Here is a 22,040-nt window from a genome sequence, read left to right as displayed (position 1 = left end):
GCTAGTCTATACACTATCAAAACAAAAAGCAGTCAAGTAGCACTTTAAAGACTAGCAAAATGGTTTATTAGGTGAGCTTTCGTGGGACAGACCCACTTCTTCAGACCATAGCCAGACCAGAACAGACTCAATATTTAAGGCACAGAGAACCAAAAACAGTAAGCAAGGAGGACAAATCAGAAAAAGATAATCAAGGTGAGCAAATAAGAGAGTGGAGGGGTGGGGGGAAGGTCAAGAATTAGATTGAGCCAAGTATGCTGTGCCTTAAATATTGAGTCTGTTCTGGTCTGCCTATGGTCTGAAGAAGTGGGTCTGTCCCACGAAAGCTCACCTAATAAACCATTTTGCTAGTCTTTAAAGTGCTACTTGACTGTTTTTTGTCTACATACAAATAAACCCATCACATCCTGTGATTCAAGTTACCAACCCTGCAAGCACCTGGACAAATCTAATCAAACACTAAACAGAAGCAATTGTTAAATTTACCAGCTCAGGTTCATTACTACTGACCCTAGTGATAGTCAAGAAAAAAAATCTGTCATTCTTATCTACACACAGTTTGTAGCCACAGATAAGTCACTTTTTTCAGGACTCTAATGAAAAATAACCACGGCTGCATAAAATGAGATTGCACACACAGATTATCTGATAATTGCAAAAACAATTTATTATGACTACATTGTCAAAAGCCCCAATTACATATACACACAAGAGGAAAAACATTTCTTGCCTTCCAAATTATCTGCAGCTACCTCACACTTTAGTGAGCAAGTTGTTTGCAATTCATCCCAAAGAAAGTGTTTATACCAGCATTTGAGGTCAGATTAAAATGTGAATTCAAGGAGTGGTCAATGTGGAAAATGAGCGACAGTATGAAGTGTTGTATGGGTCTGGAGTTTCATAAAATATTACATTTTGAAGGTTGGCTTACTGAGATTCTATTTACTTAAAATAGTTCAGTTATGATACAACACAAAGTTTGCACCCTCCCCCCAGACCTCTGTGTGCATGAGGAACCTTTACAGTGTAAACTAGTAAAAGACATTGAGAGATAGAGTCCCAACTCAAGGCTTATTTTATTCCCAGTTCCTACTATATTTTTTTCATCTTTATCTTTATTTGTGATCCTTCTCAACTACCCTCCAAACACAACTACTGCGTGTACTGATAATTATTTTAACTGCCAAAAAGCCTTGCCAGTGCTACAGACAAAGCAATTTATACATTGACACCTCCCTAAACATTATTGATATATAAGGCAAAAAAATAAACAATAGGTGTTACTACCCTGACAACAAGTCAGAAAGAAGACAGACTCACTTCAGAAATAGCTGGACTAAAATTTCAATCGAATCTCAACACTAATTACTCTTTAAATTGGAAAGCCTGACACTAGCATCAGTTTGTTCAGTTTTCTAAAGGCTTGCAATTCATCCCCAAGAGAATGGTTACGGTGGTATGGAATGTGCATATAATTTCCCAGGAGGGAAATATGTTTCAAGTTAAGAAGCAACTCCTTACATGTTAATATACATACATATTTGATACATCTTATATAAAGTTGTGCAGTCACAGCCTGTGGACATACACCTGTAAGAATTCCTGAATGCCATTTGGTGTTAAGAATTCAGATGATCACTTGTGCAGAGTATGCACAATGAAAGCTGTCCATGTATCTTAATTAAAGAACATTCAGACCTCAAAAGCTCTATGAGGAGTTCAGGCTACTATCCTAGTGGATGAGACTTACATAATGCGCATTCTCTAATATACTGAAGTAACTTGTATTAGTTCATTCTGTTTAGAAGCACTCCACATTCACCCACTCCTCAATCATTTTTTTTAATATATTGCTAAAAATAGCATGATTTAAGGGTGCAAGTTTACACGCTCATTTTAAAATTACAAAACCATTCTCTTCAGTCTAGCACCAAGTTCACAAGCTAGGAAACAATTTTTTTATTAACATATAACCAGTTAAGATTTTAGTTAGAAGTTAGTCAGAAATTGATTTCTAAGCCTCATTCTGATACTGTTAATGTCAAATTATTTTTCACTATAACAGTGCAGACTAAGTTTCCCAGTATTTTAATATTGTTTTAGACAGCAGAAAATATTTAAATACTCTTTTTTTAAAAAATTGCTAAGACTGTCATAGTCTAGACAAAGTTTTTGTATCTTGGTTATGGTCTTAAAGAGGTTTGCCAATGTCACAAGTGATACCACGTTTTTGCAAGATGGCCACCTCCAGCAGTAGGCTGAGAAATGTCACTTAATTTTAAAAAACTAGTCTAAAAAAAAAAAGAGAGACTTTGTAGTTTATTCATGGTAAAATGTAGCTTCTCAGTTTTCAGGCTGCTAACTTGAGGAAAATGGCTGCAGTGCTCCCTTTTTAATTCACTACATTCTGCTCAGGTGGCACACGTTGACTGCAAACAGTAGACGTATTTACATAGTAGATGTTTTTGCAATGCCTTGGCAGACATGCAGACTTGTTCTCAAAGCCAAGTTGTTAATCAAGTCTTTTGTGCAACACATTTACACACGTCAAGAAGACCAGGTTATTTACCACTACTACTAACCTGACTATAGGGAGAGTTATTCTGTGAACACAGCTGAATTTCCAATGTATTTAAAGCACAGACGTGATATTTTTATTTTCAAAAATCTTAAGAATCAATTCAAAAGATGGACAAAAATGCTTCAGGAATGCAAAGTAATTGCACCTTCTGAAATGACCTCCCACAGTCTAGTCCCTTGTTTCGCAATATATGAATCTGAAACTCACACCACGTATACACAGAGCAAAGAGATTGCCAGCGCCTATCCAAACCTCCCAAACGTGAGAAGCAAACTCAATACCAATCCCCCTCCTTAAAAACGAAGGGAAGACATTTAAGCATTATGATCTATCGTTTGTTATTCACTACCGATACAGTGGCAGATGCCTCAAAACCTGTTTTGACTGTCGCTGCAGTAAAACGAAAAGGAACATACAGATAAGTGAGCCTGTCCAGGACAGAATGGCAGGGCCCTGTCATCAAATTCAGCAATCAAATCAACACTGTCACCACAACCAAAATCTTGCAAAGGGTAATTCTGCAACAGATCAATCCGACGCCTCCAAGCACCCACCAAGTACGCTACAAGAACTACAGGGAGCTACTGAAAAAACAATTAGTCAAAAAGAAAAGCTGAAGCCACTCAGAAAACAGAAGTGCTGTACATTCACTTACCTTGAGCAAATGACATTTTTTCCGTTCTTTAATAAAATAAATATTTTCTTCTTATAAACAGAGAATTTACCAAAAAAAAAAATCACACAAACGCCGAGAGGCTATTTTTCCCTTGTCGCCCCCTCGTGTAGTAGAATAGGTTTCCCCACCTGATTTAGTCAAACAGTTTTACAGTATCAATAATTTAAAACGTATTTAATCATTCCCTACAGGGAAGAAAAATCCCACCAAAGAAGCCACCCACACCCTCCGAAAAATACTTAATAAAGGAACACGGGTAGGATTTTTCCTCCACTTGTCCCCTTCCAGCTCCTCCTTCCAACATTTGTCCCTGGAAATGAATCTCGACCAACTGGTTAAAGTACAAAAATTTAAGTTTCATCAACGGGAGAGGCGGATCTAAAAGCCTGTATCGCCACCCCGCCCCTCCCGCCCCCACAAGGGCAGGATTGCAGCAGGGATGGGCGGCTACTGTTGCTTTCCCACTCCTCTCCCCTTGGGACTCACTATCAGCTTCCTTCCAATGGCAGGTTCCCCAGGAAACCTCCAGCAAGCAACAGCAGCTGCTTCTGCTCGGTTCTGCCAAGGAGCTTTCCCCCCCCCCACCCCCCCAAAAAAAAGAAAAACAAAAAAAAAACCCACAACCCTTCCCCACCCCAGGTTAAGCTAGAAGGCTCCCCTTCCAGTTACTGGCCGATTTCCGCACTCCCCCATATGCTGCTGCTGTGCGCGCTGCTACTGGCTGAGGGGTCTAAGGCCCTCCCCACCCCATAGCTGGAGTGAAACCGAAGCGCGCAGGGCCTGGGCCTTTCCTCTACCCTAAAAGACAGGGGAAGGAGGCGAAAGGGAAAGCGACCCCACCCTCTCACACACTTAGCTTGGACAGCCCTGATCAGAGCGTGTCCTCGGCTACTCTCTCCTCTACCCCTCCCACTCCGGAACAACTGCTCCCTGTGCCAGCTTCTCGGGAGAGGGGAAGAAGGAGCCAGGCCGGGACCCCCCGCAACAGCTCTAGGAGCGAAGGAAGCGTTTGTGTGTGGGCGGGGGGAATCTGCTCTCACATCGCCTCCCCGACAGCTGTAAGGGGCCGGGAGAGTGTGCCCTCGGCCGCCTTAACATGTACACACGCACCCGCCCGGCTCCGTGCAGCTCCCTCCAGGCAGTAACTCCACCCCACCAGGCCTGCAGGGAGGAGCGCGCTGCCGCGAAGGTCACACCCGTACACAACCCGGCTTGCGGGGCTGGGGACGGGGGAGTCGGGGGTCACGCTCTGAGCGGCCTCTCCCTGGTCCCCTGGCGGGGCAGGCGTGGCCGGACCCTTCCGCCGCCCCCACAGGATTACTTCATGTGTCGACCGGTCCCCGCCCACACCCACGCGGGCCGAGCCGCCGCCTCTCACAGTCACCCGGGCGTGGGGGGAGGGGGCACAGCAGCCCCGAAGCCAGCCGCGATACCCACCTAGCTGCGGCAAAGCCGGCAGGGTGGGGGACTAAGGCTCAGCCTACAGCGGCTCCCTGAGGGATGTATTGCACAAGAGGCCGGTGCTTGCCCCCAGGTCAGCAGCGCTCTCGAAGCCGACGAGAGAAGGGAACACCCCACCCCCACCTCCCTCACGGCGGCCAGCGGGGGAGAAGAGCGGGGTGGCTGCCAAGCGGAAGTACCGCCTCCGAGTCCGCCCGACCTAGCACAGCACTGGCCGCGCCGGCCGCCAATCAGCGCTCGAGCAGAGCCGCCTGGTGGGAGCGGGGGGAGCTTCTGCCCTTCCTGGTGGTGGTTTGCGCGTCAAGCCTGCGGGCGCGCGCGTCCAGAGCCAGCTGCGCGCCGAGAGCCTCTCCGCTGATGAAGCGGAGGCGGCGCAAGTGGGGAGCGGTTGGGAGCCGGGTGCTGCGCGAGCCTCCTCACCACGGCTTGTGAGGTAACAAGCTCTGTGGACATGGGGAAGTCAGGGGATGTGATATACCTTGACTTCAGCAAGGCTTTTGATACGGTCTCCCACAACATTCTTGTCGATAAGTTAAGGAAATATGGATTGGATCCTTGGACTATAAGATGGATAGAAAGGTGGCTTGATGGTCGGGCCCAGCGGGTAGTGGTCAATGGCTCAATATCTGGATGGTGGTCTGTTTCAAGCGGAGCGCCACAAGGCTTGGTTCTGGGGCCGGTGTTATTCAACATCTTTATTAATGACATGGAAGAGGGACTGGATTGCACCATCAGCAAGTTTGCAGATGACACAAAACTAGGGGGGAGAGGTAGATACGTTGGAGGGTAGAGAGAGAATCCAGAGGGACCTGGATAAACTGGTGGACTGGGCCAAAAGACATCTGATGCGGTTCAATAAGGAGAAGTGTAGAGTCCTGCACCTGGGGTGGAAGAATCCCAAACATTGTTACAGGCTGGGGACCTACTGGCTCAGCAGCAGTACGATGGAAAGGGACCTAGGGGTTATGGTGGATGAAAGGCTGGATATGAGTAAACTGTGTGCCCTTGTAGCCAAGAAGGCTAACGGCATACTAGGGTGCATTAGGAGGAGTATTTCAAGCAGACCTAGAGAAGTAGTTATTCCTCTTTATTCAGCACTGGTGAGGCCACATCCTGAATATTATGTCTAGTTTTGGGGCCCCTCCAGTATAAAAAGGTTGTGGATCTGCTGGAGCAGGTTCAGCGAAGGGCAACAAAAATGATTAAGGGGCTGGAGCACAAGACCTATGAGGCTAGGCTGAGGGATTTGGGCTTGTTTAGTATACAGAAGAGAAGACTTAGAGGTGATTTAATAGCAGCCTTCAACTTCCTGAAGGGGAGCTCTGAAAAGGAGGGTGAGAAACTGTTCTCAGTGGTGTCAGATGGCAGAACAAGGAGTAATGTTCTGAAGTTGAAGAGGGTGAGGTATAGGTTAGATATTATAAGAACGGCCATACTGGGTCAGACCAAAGGTCCATCCAGCCCAGTATCCTGTCTGCTGACAGTGGCCAGTGCCAGGTGCCCCAGAGGAGGTGAACCGAAGACAATGATCAAGCGATTTGTCTCCTGCCATCTGTCTCCAGCCTTAGACTAAAGGCTAGGGGCACCATACTTTACCCTTGGCTAATAGCCATTTATGGACCTAACCTCCAAAAATTTATCAAGCTCTATTTTAAACTCTATTAGAGTGCTGGCCTTCACAGCCTCCTCCGGCAAGGAGTTCCACAGGTTGACTGTGCACTGTGTGAAGAAAAATTTTCTTTTATTAGTTTTGAACCTAGTACCCATTAATTTCATTGGGTGTCCTCTAGTTCTTATATTATGGGAACAAGTAAATAACTTTTCTGTATTCACTTTCTCCACACTATTCATGATTTTATATACCTCTATCATATCACCCCTCAATCTCCTCTTTTCTAGAGTGAAAAGTCCCAGTCTCTCTAGCCTCTCCTCATACGAGACCCTTTCCAAACCCTTAATCATTTTAGTTGCCCTTTTCTGAACTTTTTCTAACGCCAGTATATCTTTTTTGAGGTGAGGAGACCACATCTGCGCGCAGTACTCAAGATGTGGGTGTACCATAGTCTTATATAGGGGAAGTATGATATTCTTAGTCTTATTTTCTATCCCTTTTTTAAAAATTCGTAACATTCTATTTGCTTTACTAACTGCCGCTGCACACTGCGTGGATGTTTTCAGAGAACTATCCACTATAATTCCAAGATCCCTTTCCTGATCTGTTGTAGCTAAATTTGCCCCCATCACATTGTATGTGTAATTGGGGTTATTTTTCCCAATGTGCATTACCTTACACTTACCCACATTAAATTTCATTTGCCATTTTTCTGCCCAATCACTCAGTTTGCTGAGATCTTTTTGAAGTTCTTCACAGTCTGCTTTGGTTTTGACTATCCTGAACAGCTTGGTATCATGTGCAAACTTTGCCACCTCACTGCTTACCTCTTTCTCTAGATCATTGATGAACAAGTTGAACAAGATGTGTTCCCCAAGGGTCAGTCCTGGGACCACACTAGTTACCCCCTCCATTGTGAAAATTTACCATTTATTCCAACCCTTTGTTTCCTGTCTTTTAACCAGTTTCCAGTCCATGAAAGGATCTTTCCTCCTATCCCATGACCACCTAATTTACGTAAGAGTCTTTAGTGAGGGAACTTGTCAAAGGCTTTCTGGAAATCTAAGTATATTATGTCCACTGGATCCCCCCTGTTTGCATGTTTGTTAACCCCTTCAAAGAAGACACAACTTCCCTGTGCAGAAACCATGCTGACATTTGCCCAACAAATCATGTTCTTCTACGTGTCTGACAATTTTATTCTTTACTATTGTTTCTACTAATTTGCCTGGTACTGACATTAGACTGACATTAGACTTACCGGTCTGTACTTGCCAGGGTCTCCTCTAGAGCCCTTTTTAAATATTGGCGTTATATTAGCTGTCTTCCACTCATTGGGTACCGAAGCTGATTTAAAGGGTAGGTTACAAACCACCATTAATAGCTCTGCAATTTCACATTTAAGTTCTTTCAGAACCCTTGGGTGAATGCCATCTGGTCCTGGAGGCTTGTTACTGTTTAGTTTATCAATTAGTTCCAAAACCTCTTCTATTGACACTTCAATCTGGGACAGTTCCTCAGATTTGTCACCTACAAAGGACAGCTCAGATTTGGGAACCTCTGTAATATCCTCAGCCGTGAAGACTGAAGCAAAGAAATCATTTAGTTTCTCTGCAATGGCATCATCTTCCTTGATTGCTCCTTTTATATCTCTATCGTCCGGGGGTCCCACTTCTTTTTTAGCGGGCTTCCTGCTTCTAATGTACTTAAAAAACATTTTACTATTGTTTTTCGAATTTATGGCTAACTGTTCCTCAAAATCTTTTTTGGCTTTTCTTATTACATTTTTACACTTAATTTGGCAGTGTTTGTGTTCCTTTCTATTTTCCTCACTAGGATTTGACTTCCACTTTTTAAAGGATGCTTTTTTATCACTCACTGCCTCTTTTACATGGTTGTAAGCCACCGTGGCTCTTTCTTAGGTCTCTTACCATGTTTTTTAATTTGGGGTATGCATTTAAGTTGGGCCTCTAATAAGGTGTCCTTGAAAAGTTTCCACGCAGCCTGCAGGGATTATACTTTAGTTACTCTACGTATTTATTTGGGTGTAAGCTCCTGGCTATAAAAGCTTATGCCCAAATAAATGTGTTAGTTTTAAAGGTAAGATTCCTCATTGCTTTATTTGTAGTGAGGAACTGTTATTTATTACCAGTTGAGGTATTTATTTACACCATCTGCAAAAGAATTAACTAAAGGAACCTGAGCATCTGCTATTGCAAAACAACAATAACAAGATCAGAGCTTTCCTCAAAACTTCTGAGATATTTGAGACTTGCAATTTAACAACTGAAGACAGTGACTGAGTGTAAACTGGTACACTTACCTACATGCTTCCAGCTTCCATCCAGCACACACCATACAATCCATTGTTTATAATCAAGCCCTTAGATGCAATCACTTCTGCTCTGATACTACTTATAGAGACCAAAAACTTCAAGATCTCTCCCAAGAATTCATAAAACTTAATTACCCACTGGGAGAAGTAAAAAACACACACACAGACACATTGACAGGGCCAGACAAATACTCAGAAACCAGATACTTCAAGATAAGCCCAAGAAGGTCAATAACAGAACACCCCTTGTCATTACGTATAGCCTCCTGCTCAAACCCCTGCAGCACATCATCAAAAACCTACAACCTATACTAGAACATGATGCTACACTCTGGAAGGCTCTAGGTGAGAGGCCTGTTCTCTCCTATAGACAACCTCCTAACCTAATGAAAATCCTCACAAGCAACAACAGGCATACCACAGTATTACTAATCCTGGAACTTTTCTTTGTAACAAACCCTGTTGCCAACTTTGTCCACATATTTATTCTGGAAATACCATCACTGGATCTAACCACATTAACTACAAGATCAGGGGCTCATTCTCCTATACTTGGACCACCGTTATATATGCCGTCATGTGCTAGCAATGCCCATCTGCTACGTACATCAGACAAACTGGACGAACACTTCACCAAAGAATAAATGGGCACAAAGCAGACATTAGGAATCTGAATACGCATAAACCTTGCAGCATTTCAGTGGAGTGGGCCATTCTGTTACAGACCTGGGAATATGCATCCTACAACACAGAGACTTTAACACCAGATTACAAACAGAGGCATGTGAACTGGGGTCTGTACTCAAATTCGATACATTAGAATTTGGGCTCAATAAAGATAGCAATAACCTCATGCCTTAGAGGGACTATTTGCCTTCCTTGGGTATTCATAATGATCTCAGGCAGGACACAATGGCTACGTCTACACGTGAAGCCTACATCGAAATAGGCTATTTCGATGAATAACATCTACACTTCCTCCAGGGCTGGCAACGTCGATGTTCAACTTCGACGTTGCGCAGCACCACATCGAAATAGGCGCTGCGAGGGAACGTCTACACTCCAAAGCAGCACACATTGAAATAAGGGTGCCAGGCACAGCTGCAGACCGGGTCACAGGGCGGACTCAACAGCAAGCCGCTCCCTTAAAGGGCCCCTCCCAGACACACTTGCACTAAACAACACAAGATCCACAGAGCCTACAACTGGTTGCAGACCCTGTGCCTGCAGCATGGATCCCCAGCTGCTGCAGCAGCAGCCAGAAGCCCTGGGCTAAGGGCTGCTGCCCACGGTGACCATAGAGCCCCGCAGGGGCTGGAGAGAGAGCATCTCTCAATCCCCCAGCTGATGGCCGCCATGGAGGACCCAGCAATTTCGACGTTGTGGGACGCGGATCGTCTACACGGTCCCTACTTCGACGTTGAACGTTGAAGTAGGGCGCTATTCTGATCCCCTCATGAGGTTAGCGACTTCGACGTCTCGCCGCCTAACGTCGAAGTTAACTTCGAAATAGCGCCCGACGCGTGTAGCCGCGACGGGCGCTATTTCGAAGTTAGTGCCGCTACTTCGAAGTAGCGTGCACGTGTAGACACAGCTAATATCTCATACCCCTCAGCCCTGCCTTTCAATTCTGTGTATCTGATTTGTCAGTTTTGATTTCTTTCTTTCTGTCTTTTTTTTTTAAATCTCTGTTATATAACTGTCAATCTGTACTGGAAATGCTATACCTCCAGATCTGAAGAATTAGGTCTGCCTCATAAAAGCTCATCACCTAATAAATTATTTTGTTAGTCTTTAAAGTGGTACATGACTCCTGGTTTGTTTTGGCATTGAGAGAGATTTACAGGAGTATGAGAACTCATTTAACCTACCTGTTGGCACCTGGGAGAAAGGCTGTTAAGTAGGCCAGTTAGCAGGACAACATTGAAATAAGTCATATTCCCTTAAAAATTAAATATATAGCTATGTTACAGGTTGTGTTGCTCAGTCAGGGGTGTGAATAGGTCTCTCCCTGAGCAATGTAAATTACACAACCTTGGTGGACAGTGACATTTCTCCTGCCAACATAGGTATTGCTGCTCATTAATTAAGTCAAAGGGAGAATGCTCTCCGATCAGTTCAGAATATCTGCAGTAGCAGCACTACAATAGTGCAGTTATGCTGCTGTAAGCCCTCTTGTGTAGCCATAGCCTAGCCCTAAGAGCACCTGGAGATCTTTCACAGATTCAGCGTTCTGCTAGTTGGTCTGGCAAGATTTTTCACATTTAAGTTAACTAGATCCTCTCTGAAGGAAGCGGAGCCAAGGAACAGGGATAGAAAGAGGAGGGCAGACTAGACCCAGTGGTGCCACAAATTTTCAGATGCCCTATGCAGTTGCATGTCCTGCCCTCAGAGGAAGGGGCACAGGCACGGGTGGTGGTGAGCAGCACAATTACTGGCTGGAGAACTCCAGAGGGGCAGGGGACAGCTGTTCAGTCAGTGCTGGAGAGAAGTGGTGTTCTGAAGGGGGAACAGCTGCTTCTCTCCAGCTGCCAGAGGATGCCCAGAAGTCCCTTTCAGAATCTCCACCTACTTCCTCACCCTTCTCTAATTAAACCTGCCTTTCATCAAGCACCAGTCTTCAAGGTTAACTGAACTATTTCTGTTATTTTCAGAGGTGGGAAAAGGACCCAAAAAAGATACTTGAGTAAAAGTACAGCTGCTTTGGGGGAATGTACTTAAGTACAAGTCACTGGTATGCCTCTGGAAAACCACTTGAGTAAAAGTGCATATGCACGTGCACGCACAAACACACACACATACACATCACATCTTTATTGTACTCAGGTACCCAGAAGTGAAAGCAGCTGCACTTTTACTCAGACTTTTGGGGGTACTTTTTCCACCTCTGATTATTTTTCCTTGCAAACACACCGTATTTCAGCTACATTGTTGGTTAAATAGGCTTTTGAGGCTAGCCTGGGATATTATGATTTATAACATTGTTTCAATGGAAAAATACATTCCAAGTTCCAAACAACCAACTTACAAACAAACTTTTAAAACAACCCATTCTAGGACAAATTAAAAAGGACGAATATAGGCAAACAACACGAGCATGCAGGAGCAAGATTAGAAAGGCTAAAGCACAAAATGAGCCCAAACTAGCTACAAGAATAAAGGGAAACAGGAAGGCTTTTTACAGCTACATTGGTAACAAGAGGAAGACCAAGGAGAGGGTAGGGCCATTGGTCAGTGACGAGGGAGAAACAGTAACAGGGAATTTGGAAATGGCAGAGATGTTTAATGATTTCTTTGTTTTGGTCTTCACTGAGAAATCTGAAGGAATGACTGACAATGAGAATGCTAGTGAAAAAGGGGTAGGCTTAGAAGTTGAAATAAGAAAAGAACAAATTAAAATTTACATAGAAAAATTAGATGTCTGCAAATCACCAGGGCCTGATTAAATGCATCCTAGAATCGTCAAGGAGCTGATAGAAGAGGTATTTGAGCCTTTAGCAATCATTTTTGGAAAATCATGGGAGACGGGAGAGATTCCAGAAGACTGGAAAAGGGCAAATATGGTACCCATTTATAAAAAGGAGAACAAGAATAACCCGGGAAACTACAGGCCAGTCAGCTTAACTTCTGTGCCAGGAAAGATAATGGAGCAGGTAATTAAAGAAATCATCTGCAAGCATTTGGAAGGTGGTAAGGTGATAGGGAACAGCCAGCATGGTTTTGTTAAAAACAGGTCATGTCAAACCAATCTAATAGCTTTCTTTGATAGAATAACGAGCCTTGTGGATAAGGGAGAAGCAGTGGATGTGGTATACCTAGACTTCAGTAAAGCATTTGACACGGTCTCACATAATATACTTATCAATAAACTACGCAAATACAACTCAGATGGGGCTACTACAAGGTGGGCGAACAACTGGCTGGATAACTGTAACCAGAGAGTAGTTATTAATGGTTTTCAATCCTGCTGGAAAAGTATAACTAGTGGGGTTCCGCAGGGGTCTGTTTTAGTACCGGTTCTGTTCAATATCTTCATTAATGATTTAGATATTGACATAGAAAGTACACTTATTAAGTTTGCAGATGATACCAAGCTGGGAGGGGTTGCAACTTCTTTGGAGGATAGGGTCATAATTCAAAAGGATCTGGATAAACTGGAGAAATGGGCTGAGGTAAACAGGATGAAGTTTAATAAGGACAAATGCAAAGTGCTCCACTTAGGAAGGAACAATCAGTGTCACACATACAGAATGGGAAAGGACTGCCTAGGAATGAGTACAGCAGAAAGGGATCTAGGGGTTATAGTGGACCACAAGCTAAATATGAGTCAACAGTGTGATGCTGTTGCGAAAAAGGCAAACATGATTCTAGGATGCATTAACAGGTGTGTTGTGAACAAGACACGAGAAGTCATTCTCCCACTCTACTCTGCGCTGGTTAGGCCTCAGCTGGGGTATTGTGTCCAGTTCTGGGCACCGCAGTTCAGGAAGGATGTGGAGAAATTGGAGAGGGTCCAGAGGAGAGCAACGAGAATGATCAAAGGTCTAGAGAACATGACCTATGAAGAAAGGCTGAAAGAACTGGGCTTGTTTAGTTTGGAAAAGAGAAGATTGAGGGGGGACATGATAGCAGTTTTCAGGTATCTAAAAGGGTGTCATAAGGCAGAGGGAGGGAACTTGTTCTTCCTTGCCTCTGAGGATAGAACAAGAGGCAATGGACTTAAATTGCAGCAGGGGAGGTTCAGGTTGGACATTAGGAAAAAGTTCCTAACTGTCAGGGTGATGAAACACTGGAACGAATTGCCAAGGGAGGTGGTAGAATCTCCATCACTGGAGATATTTAAGAAGAGGTTAGATAGATGGCTTTCAGGGATGGTCTAGAAAGTGCTTGGTCCTGCCATGAGGGCAGGGGGCTGGACTTGATGGCCTCTCGACGTCCCTTCCAGTCCTACTCTTCTATGATTCTATGATAAGTTGGGGACTTCCAGTACTGTACAACCAGATACATTAAACAGGGTTCACACATTGAGTGAATGACCTGCAGGAGGTACTAGTACTGAAAGTGCCTCTGAGGTTGACCTTACCAAGCTGTCAAGTATCAGAGGGGTAGCCGTGTTAGTCTGGATCTGTAGAGCAACGAAGGGTCCTGTGGCACCTTATAGACTAACAGAAAAGTTTAGAGCATGAGCTTTCGTGAGTTAACTCACTTCTTCAGATGCATCTGAAGAAGTGAGTTAACTCACGAAAGCTCATGCTCTAAACTTTTCTGTTAGTCTATAAGGTGCCACAGGACCCTTCGTTGCTCTTACCAAGCCGAACATTCTGTATTTGATAAGATTCCAAGAAGTAATTTTCTTAAGGGCCATCATCTTATGACTTTTAAGATTGCTGTTGTAACATAAAGTACTGACTGTGTGAAGGTGAGGCTCTTATGTAACAGAATGAGAGACCTACTGCTACTACAAGCAAGGGAGTTGTTAGTTTTTATTAATCTACCATGGTAAAGTGCTGTTTGAGCATTGCTACTTATGTCTGAGTTCTTACGTAATTGTCTGCAGTGTCTTTCTTTAGTTCATCTGTACCACACATTTAATAACATCCTTGGGCAGTCATTCTGTTACTTCATGGTAGAATAAATATAGGCCTGATAGTACTAAAACTTGTTTCAGTTGATATATCCCTTTCTAATGGAATATACAGAAGACTTTATCAAAGTCCAGCAGAATAGTTAACTTGCATCTATCCTTAATAAAGCTCTTCTGGCCAAAAATTTGGCTTTTGATAGTGTAACAAAGGTACAGTAAAAGCTGTGTTATCCAGCACTTGGATAACAAGTGCACTCTGTTAACTAGCTGCCAGGAGCAGCGGAGCTGGGCCAGGTGCCCAGCTGAGGTTGAGAGCAGTAGGCCTGGTTGCTGGCTACCAAGTCAGGGCCAGTGGCAGCAGAACTAGCTGCCCCAGCTCAAATAGCCACCCTGTTTAATTATCTGGGCAACCCTGGTACCCCAGGGATGCCAGATAATAAAGCTTGTACTGTAATATGATAGAGCATATACTTTCTATGGCAGAAGTCTATTTTTTAGCCGGCTCTCCTCTCTTACAATGTAAGTCTACCATATTGGGTATGATAAATAATTTAAATTACTGGTTATTATTTTACTTAAATCTTCAGTTTAAAGAAAAAAATCTGGTCAGAAGTATACCATCAATTAATTATTTCATGAAAAGATGTCCACAAACCTGGTGCTTTCTCACTTTTCATTTTAAATTTTTATCATAAAATGAAATCTTGAAAATTGTTACAGAAAAATGTATACCGCTCATAAAAGACACATCTGCATTATTCCAATTTTCTGTTTTGCTACTTTCTGTTATGTTTAGGTTTTTTGAGCTCATTTTAAAAGCAGTTAATACATTTGGCTCTTAATGGACTGAGAAAAAGTGTAAAAAGGACACATGCTACATCTTCAAGTGTTATGAATCAGCATAGCTCCATGATCCACAGTATTAACTTATGAAATCCCCAGTTTAGAAGTTCACTTCCATTCTGTGTAAGTAAACCATTTTGAAACACCCGTTTGAATCCATGTAGTAAATAATACACTTGTGTAAAAATGTAAAACTGAAGTTTAATTTTTTACAGTTTAAATGTGAAATACAGGGAGCTTGAATATAGAATTCTACTGCTGTAGAATGAGCAGGTGCCGTGTTTTGTATGCTCATTCAGATTTCTTTTAAAATGTAACTGCAAAACTTAAAGAAAACTGAATTAATCAGCCGTATATGTCATTATACCCACTAACTTATTGGACTGGTCCATTATTGGAGATTTTTAAAAGCAGGTTAGACAAACACCTGTTAGAGATGGGCTAGAGATGGTGCTTGGTCTGGCCATGTGTGTAGGGTATTGGATTTGATGACCTCTTGAGGTTTCTTCTAGTGCTATTATTCTATGATTTTTCACAGAAATACTTTTAATTTTTAAATATTTCTTGTGCAGTCCTTCTGTCATTCCCTGGTTTACTAAAGCTATCCCAGAACAGTATGGCATTCTACTGTTTGATGGATACCACATTTATATAATATGAAATTCTTGAAAAAAGGTGGTGTAATAAAGACTTAAGTTTATCTTAAATTAATTTTAAGACATAAATGAAGCATCAAAACTCTTCCAACGTCCACTGGACTCAATAGACAGACGCCCATTGATTTCAAAGGGCTTTGGATGAGACCCAATATGCTTCTTATATTCATATACCATAATTCATGGATAAAAGTATTTCTTTCAGTCACAAAGTGAGTTGCAATGAAACATAGTGTTGTAATGTAACCAAATTGTATACTCTGAGATATCTTTAGCAAACTAGGAAGTGCCAGAAGTTATTTTTTATTTTTTCCCCTCAGTTGTGAAGTTGGGTTTAATTGAAATCTTGCTGAATACACTCATGCAAATAGATACTTGGTCTCAGCTAAAATCTCACTAATCGTTGTATTTCACCTTTAAAATTTTTGGCTTAACACTCATCCCTCACTATATGAGCACAATTGGTTCCCAATTTTCTGCTTGTAGGCAAAAACTCATAAGAGGGACACTAAATTACCATTAAAATACATGTAAAAGCCTCCAATTGGTTTCCAGTGCTCCTAACTGGGGGAAGGAGTGGCAGCAGGTGGCACTGCTTTTGAAGGTAAGTGAACCTTGGGTTGCTGGGGGGTTGTGGAGGGTTAAAGGCTGGAGGCAGTTTGGGGCTGTGAGCAGGAGGGAGGGTTAAAATCTGGTGGCAGGTTGGGTTTGTTGGGGGGATGGGCGGGGGAGGTTCAGGCTGCTGCAGGTTGGGTCTGTGGGGCATGTGGGGGGGTTAAGGCTGCAGCAGTTTGGGGTCTGGGGACAGCAGGGGGGTTAAGGCTGTGGCGGTTTAGGTGCATGGGGCTGGCAGGGGGGTTTATGCTGCGGTTGTTTGGGGCTGTGGGGCCAGCGAGGGGGTCAGGCTGTCTTGGTTTGGGGCCGCAGGGCCAGCGGGAGGGTCAGGCTGTGAGGCCAGTGGGGGTGGGTCAGGCAGCCGCGGTTTGGGGCTGCGGGGCTGGCAGGGTGTCAGTCTGCAGTGGGTTGGGGCTGGGGAGCTGGTGGGAGGGTCAGACTACAGTGGGCTGAAGCCGCAGGGAGGGGGTTAGGTTTGTATTAGTGGGGAGAGTTCACTCATCTAGTGAACAAAGGCAGGTATATGTGTCCCTCGTTTAAGCGAGTACTCGTAAGTAAAGTACTAGTTTAACGAGGGATGAGTGTAATTCATGGCAGAGCAATCAACATTGAGGGCAGGTCAACACTGCAGTGGAAGGTGGAAATAAGGTACTGAATTCCCGCTACGTTAATTATGTAGCTGCAGTTGATGTACCTTCAGTCATCCATGCTGTCTGCACTAAGGGAGGTTCTGTCCACTTTCCGTACTCCAAACAAGGGGCAGGAGTACCGATGCTGACACAGTTTGATTTAAGTAAGTTTGATTTAAGTGCTTCTCTACTAGTTTCACTAAACTGAGTTCTGGAAGATGGACTGCAGAAGGGTTGATCTTCCCTGTAGTGAAGATGAAACCCTTACACTGTTCATAACATACAATTCTGAAAAGAAGTCTCATCATTGCAAAACTAAATTTCATTGTGAGTGACTTTCAGTCACATATCTCACAGTTATTTTTGTCACAATTAAAATTTAACCATTGCTTCTACTTTGGTGGAGAGGAAGGAGCAGCTGCTATTGTTATGCAAAGATGTACTATACAGCTAAAAAAAATGAAAGTCATCCCCCAGTTTTCCAAGGCAAGTTTCTTGACTGCCAGGTGCTATAGGCTTCAGTAAATGGTAGTCTCTGGTGGCTGTTATTTCCATAATGTTTAAATAAAAATTAATAGTTATTTAAATACAAGTGCATCAGTTTTTTTCAGTGTAGAATACAATGGCAGGAATGCATGGGATTTCAGTGCAATTATGAAGAACTTTCACAGCAATTCTAGCACTGGCCTGTATAGTTAAAGATAAACCCACAAGAATGGATAACCTGAAGCCACAACCAGCAGACTTACAGTTGAGGGCAATATGTGAGAATTTAAACTTTGCATATGCTCTTTTATGTGATTGAAGAGAAAATAAGTAGTGATATGAATGTGGCTCAATTTAACTCTAGTAATATACAGGCCCTAGCAATGTATTAGTGTGGGTTGGATGAAACTCTGTTCAAGTTGGTTGATGTTGCTGCCTTTGTTTCTTCATGTACGCTCTGAATGATTCTGCTTTATGTAACCGCAGACAATTGGCATACCAACCGAAATGCAGGCACATAGCAAAGCTGGAATAGAAGTCGCACGGTGTGCTTAAGGCTTTTTTCTGCAGATTGATAGAGTAAATGTGAGAGCTAGGGACCTGATTGGTGGAACTATGTCTGAGACAGAAGGCAGAAAGACAAGGCACCAATGAACCTCAGCCATAGTAAGCGGGCAGGCTTGCAAACCAATTCGGAGGGCTTTAAACTAGGTTAGTCGGGGGAAGGTGACACAAGCCCTGAGGTAAGTGGGGATGCAGGAGGGAACAATCAAGTGGGTTTCCTAGGTGAAGGGGAGAAAGTGGGCCAATCAGCCCCTTCTCTAAGATGCTTGTACACTAATGCCAGACCCCTACAGAACAAACAGGAAGAATTAGAGGCCCCGGTACAGTCAAACAAGTATGAGGTGGTTGGAATAACGGAGAGTTGGTGGGATGATTCGCATAACTTGGAGCACGGTCATGGAAGGTTATAAACTGTTTAGGAAGGACAGATGGGAGAAAAGGAGGAGGAGTTGCGCTCTATGTGAGGGAGCAGTATGATTGCTCAGAGCTCCAGTATGAGGGAGGAGAAAATCCAATTGAGTGTCTTTGGGTTAAACTTAGAGGCGGAAGTAACAGAGGTGATGTTATAGTTCGTGTCTGCTATAGACCACCAGATCAGGGAGATGAGCTAGATGAGGCTTTCTTCAGGTAGCTAAATGAAGCTTCCAAATCACAGGCTCTGGTTCTCATGGGAGACTTTAATCATCTGGACATTTGTTGGGAGACCCATACATCAGCACACAGACAATCCAGGAAGTTTTTGGAGAATGTTGGGATAACTTCCTTGTACAAGTGCTGAAGGAACTGACCGGGGCCATGTGCAACTTGACCTGCTGCTCACAAACAGGGAAGAACTAGCAGAAGAAATAGAAGTGGGAGGAAACCTGGGCTGCAGCGACCATGAGATCATAGATTTCAGGATCCGGACAAAAGGAAGAAAGGTAAGCAGTAACATACAGACCCTTGATTTCAGGAGAGCCGACTTCTCATCCCTGAGAGAACGGATGAGCAGGATCCCTTGGGAAACGAAGATGAATGGGAAAAGAGTTCAAGAGCACTGGAAGTATTTTGAAGAAGTCATAGTGAAGGCACAGGAACAAACCATCCCGCTACATAGTAAGAAATGCAAACATGGTAGGCAACCAGCTTGGCTTAACAGAGAAATCCTTAGTCAGCTTAAACTCAAAAAGGATGCATACAAGAAATGGAAACATGGACAGTTGACTAAGGAGGAGTATAACCATACTGCTGGAGAATGCTGGGCAGTAATCAGGAAAGCAAAAGCACAATTGGAACTGCAGCTGGCAAGGGATGTGAAGAGTAACAAGAAAGGTTTCTACAGGCGTGTTAATAATTGGGTTATCAGAGAAGGTGTGGGGCCATTACTGGGTGAGGGAGGTAACCTAGTGACAGATGATGTAGGAAAAGCTGAAGTACCCAATGCTTTTTTTGCCTCAGTGTTCACAAACAAAGTCAACTTCCACATGATGGTCCTAGACAGTGCAGTTTGGGAAGGTGGAAGGCAGCCATCTGTGGGGAAGGAACAAGTTCTGAGCTATGTAGAAAAACTAGATATGCACAAGTCCATAGGTCTGGATTTAATGCACCTGAGGGTACTGAGGGAATTGGCAGAGGTCATTGCTGAACCTTGACCATTATCCCTGAAGACTCTTGGAGATTGGGGAAGATACCAGATGACTGGAAGAAGGCAAATGTAGTGCCCATCTAAAAAGGAAAGAAGGACAATCCAGGGAACTATAGACCGGTCAGCCTTACCTCAATCCCTGGGAAAATAATGGAGGGAATCCTCAAGGAATCCATTTTGGACCACTTGGAAGAAGGGAAAGTGATCAAAAGTAGCCAACATGGATTCACCAGGGGGCAAGTCCTGCTTGACCAATCTGATTAGCTTCTATGATGAGGTAGCAAGCTCTGTGGACATGGGGAAGTCAGTGGATGTGATATACCTTGACTTCAGCAAGGCTTTTGATACGGTCTCCCACAACAGTCTTGCCCATAAGTTAAGGAAATATGGATTGGATCCTTGGACTATAAGATGGATAGAAAGCAGGCTTGATGGTCGGGCCCAACAGGTAATGGTCAATGGCTCAATATCTGGATGGCGGTTGGTTTCAAGTGGAGTGCTGCAAGGCTTGGTTCTGGGGCTGGTGTTATTCAAGATCTTTATTAATGACCTGGATGGAGGGACTGGATTGCACCATCAGCAAGTTTGCGGATGACACAAAACTAGGGGGAGAGGTAGATACGTTGGAGGGTAGAGAGAGAATCCAGAGTGATCTGGATAAATTGGAGGACTGGGCCAAAGGAAATCTGATGCAGTTCAACAAGGAGAAGTGTAGAGTCCTGCACCTGGGGTGGAAGAATCCCAAGCATTGTTACAGGCTGGGAACCAACTGGCTCAGCAGCAGTACGATGGAAAGGGACCTAGGGGTTATGGTGGATGAAAGGCTGGATATGAGTAAACTGTGTGCCCTTGTAGCCAAGAAGGCTAATGGCATACTAGGGTGCATTAGGAGGAGCATTTCAAGCAGTTCTAGAGAAGTAGTTATTCCCCTCTGTTCGGCACTGGTGAGGCCACATCTTGAATATTGTGTCCAGTTTTGGGCCCCCCAGTATAAAAAGGATGTGGTTTGCTGGAGCAGGTTCAGCGGAGGGCAACAAAAATTTTTAAGGGTCTGGAGCACAAGACCTACGAGGCTAGGCTGAGGGATTTGGGCTTGTTTAGTTTACAGAAGAGAAGACTTAGAGGTGATTTAATAGCAACCTTCAACTTCCTGAAGGGGAGCTCTAAAAAGCAGGGTGAGAAACTGTTCGCAGTGGTGTCAGATGGCAGAACAAGGAGTAGTGGTCTGGAGTTGAAGAGGGAGAGGTGTAGGTTAGATATTAGGAAAAACTACTTACCAGGCGGGTGGTGAAGCATTGGAATGCGTTGCCTAGACAGGTGGTGGATTCTCCATCCCTTGAGGTTTTTAAGTCCCGTCTGGACAAGGTCCTGGCTGGGATGACTTAGTGGGGGTTGATCCTGCTTGAAGCAGGGGGCTGGACTAGATGTCCTCCTGAGGTCCCTTCCAGCCCTATGATTCTATGTTTATGTGCCTCTGGGCAGGCTGAATGCTGGCCAAAGAGAGTTCAGTGTTGTGAGCGATGAAATGGTCTGTTGTTTGATTCCTACTGTATTTTGGGAAACAGGGCTTCATACATTTTTGTAAATAAGGATTATATCAAAAATGCCTTACCCCGTCATTAACTTTTCCTCTTAAAGAAAATAATGTGGCAATGACACTAATGCTAGCTAACCACTTTGATCAAACTAAGAAGAATGCCTGTTCCACACCAGAGTTCAAAATGAACATTAAACTACATGTTACAAACTAAAATATAGAGAGCCAGTTTTACACTTTTTGCCCTTTAACAGAGTCTCCGCATAGAGGCAGTGGGATGGTGGGCTACAGTACTGGGATCATTGGCTAAGAGATTATGTAATAACCAGTTTGGTATAGCTTTATCTAAAAAATGACAGACTAGACAAAATTGCAAATGCAAGTTTAATCGAGAAGGACAGTCAGTCTGGTGCATGGGCTCTTATCACAGAGCAGAGTATGAGGGATGGGTATGAAAAGAGAATATGAAGAAATTAGGCATTGCAAGAAAGGGCACAAAAGCTTGTAAGAAATAAGACATCTTGGACAAATTTATTGTTTGTAACGTTGCGTTTTTTAATCACATCTTCCAGTATTTGGTGGCTTTCTTAAAGGCCCAGCTGTTTGAGTTATATAGTAACTACAATAGTTATATTGTAACTCAGCTTACAATTTTTTTTTTCAGATTCTTGCTCTTGTGGCTATGGAAAAAACTTCCAAATGTGAAGCCTAAGGGCAGAAACACCAGATGGCAAATAAAAGGATCCAAACGTGGCATGGCTTCATGATGTTTGAACCCCAAAAATTGGCAGAGTGGACTTTGTTCACCATTTCAGCAAAGGTATAGAGTCTGACTTA

At 43.6% G+C, this 22,040-nt stretch overlaps 1 protein-coding gene and 1 long non-coding RNA gene across 10 annotated transcripts in view; one reads left to right on the top strand and one right to left on the bottom strand.

The window, feature by feature from the left end:
* UGP2 (UDP-glucose pyrophosphorylase 2) overlaps positions 1 to 4,846 on the bottom strand; it is a 42,674-nt gene extending 37,828 nt beyond the window's left edge. The window contains exon 1 of one of the 4 annotated variants that reach the window (XM_074989401.1): positions 4,695 to 4,846. Coding sequence is in view for 2 of the 4 variants with exons in the window: in XM_074989399.1 (XP_074845500.1) it covers positions 3,237 to 3,252 (16 nt within the window). In the remaining 2 variants the exon portion in view is untranslated. Of the gene's footprint in view, positions 1 to 3,236; positions 3,713 to 3,743; positions 3,765 to 4,694 lie in introns of those variants that run through there. The other 3 variants (XM_074989402.1, XM_074989399.1, XM_074989400.1) reach the window with 3 other exon arrangements.
* A 103-nt stretch (positions 4,847 to 4,949) lies between these two features.
* The window catches only part of LOC142010869 (uncharacterized), a 123,194-nt gene continuing 106,103 nt past the window's right edge, over positions 4,950 to 22,040 (top strand). For 2 of the 6 annotated variants that reach the window (XR_012644906.1, XR_012644907.1), the window contains exons 1-2: positions 4,950 to 5,151; positions 21,868 to 22,023. This is a non-coding gene — a long non-coding RNA (uncharacterized LOC142010869). The remainder of the gene's footprint in view (positions 5,152 to 21,867; positions 22,024 to 22,040) is intronic. The other 4 variants (XR_012644909.1, XR_012644908.1, XR_012644905.1 and 1 more) reach the window with 4 other exon arrangements.

The sequence above is a fragment of the Carettochelys insculpta genome, chromosome 3, assembly GCF_033958435.1.
Source record: "Carettochelys insculpta isolate YL-2023 chromosome 3, ASM3395843v1, whole genome shotgun sequence".
NCBI lineage: Eukaryota > Metazoa > Chordata > Testudines > Carettochelyidae > Carettochelys > Carettochelys insculpta.
Note: the sequence above shows the minus strand (reverse complement) of the source record. Positions and strands in the feature narration are given on the sequence as shown.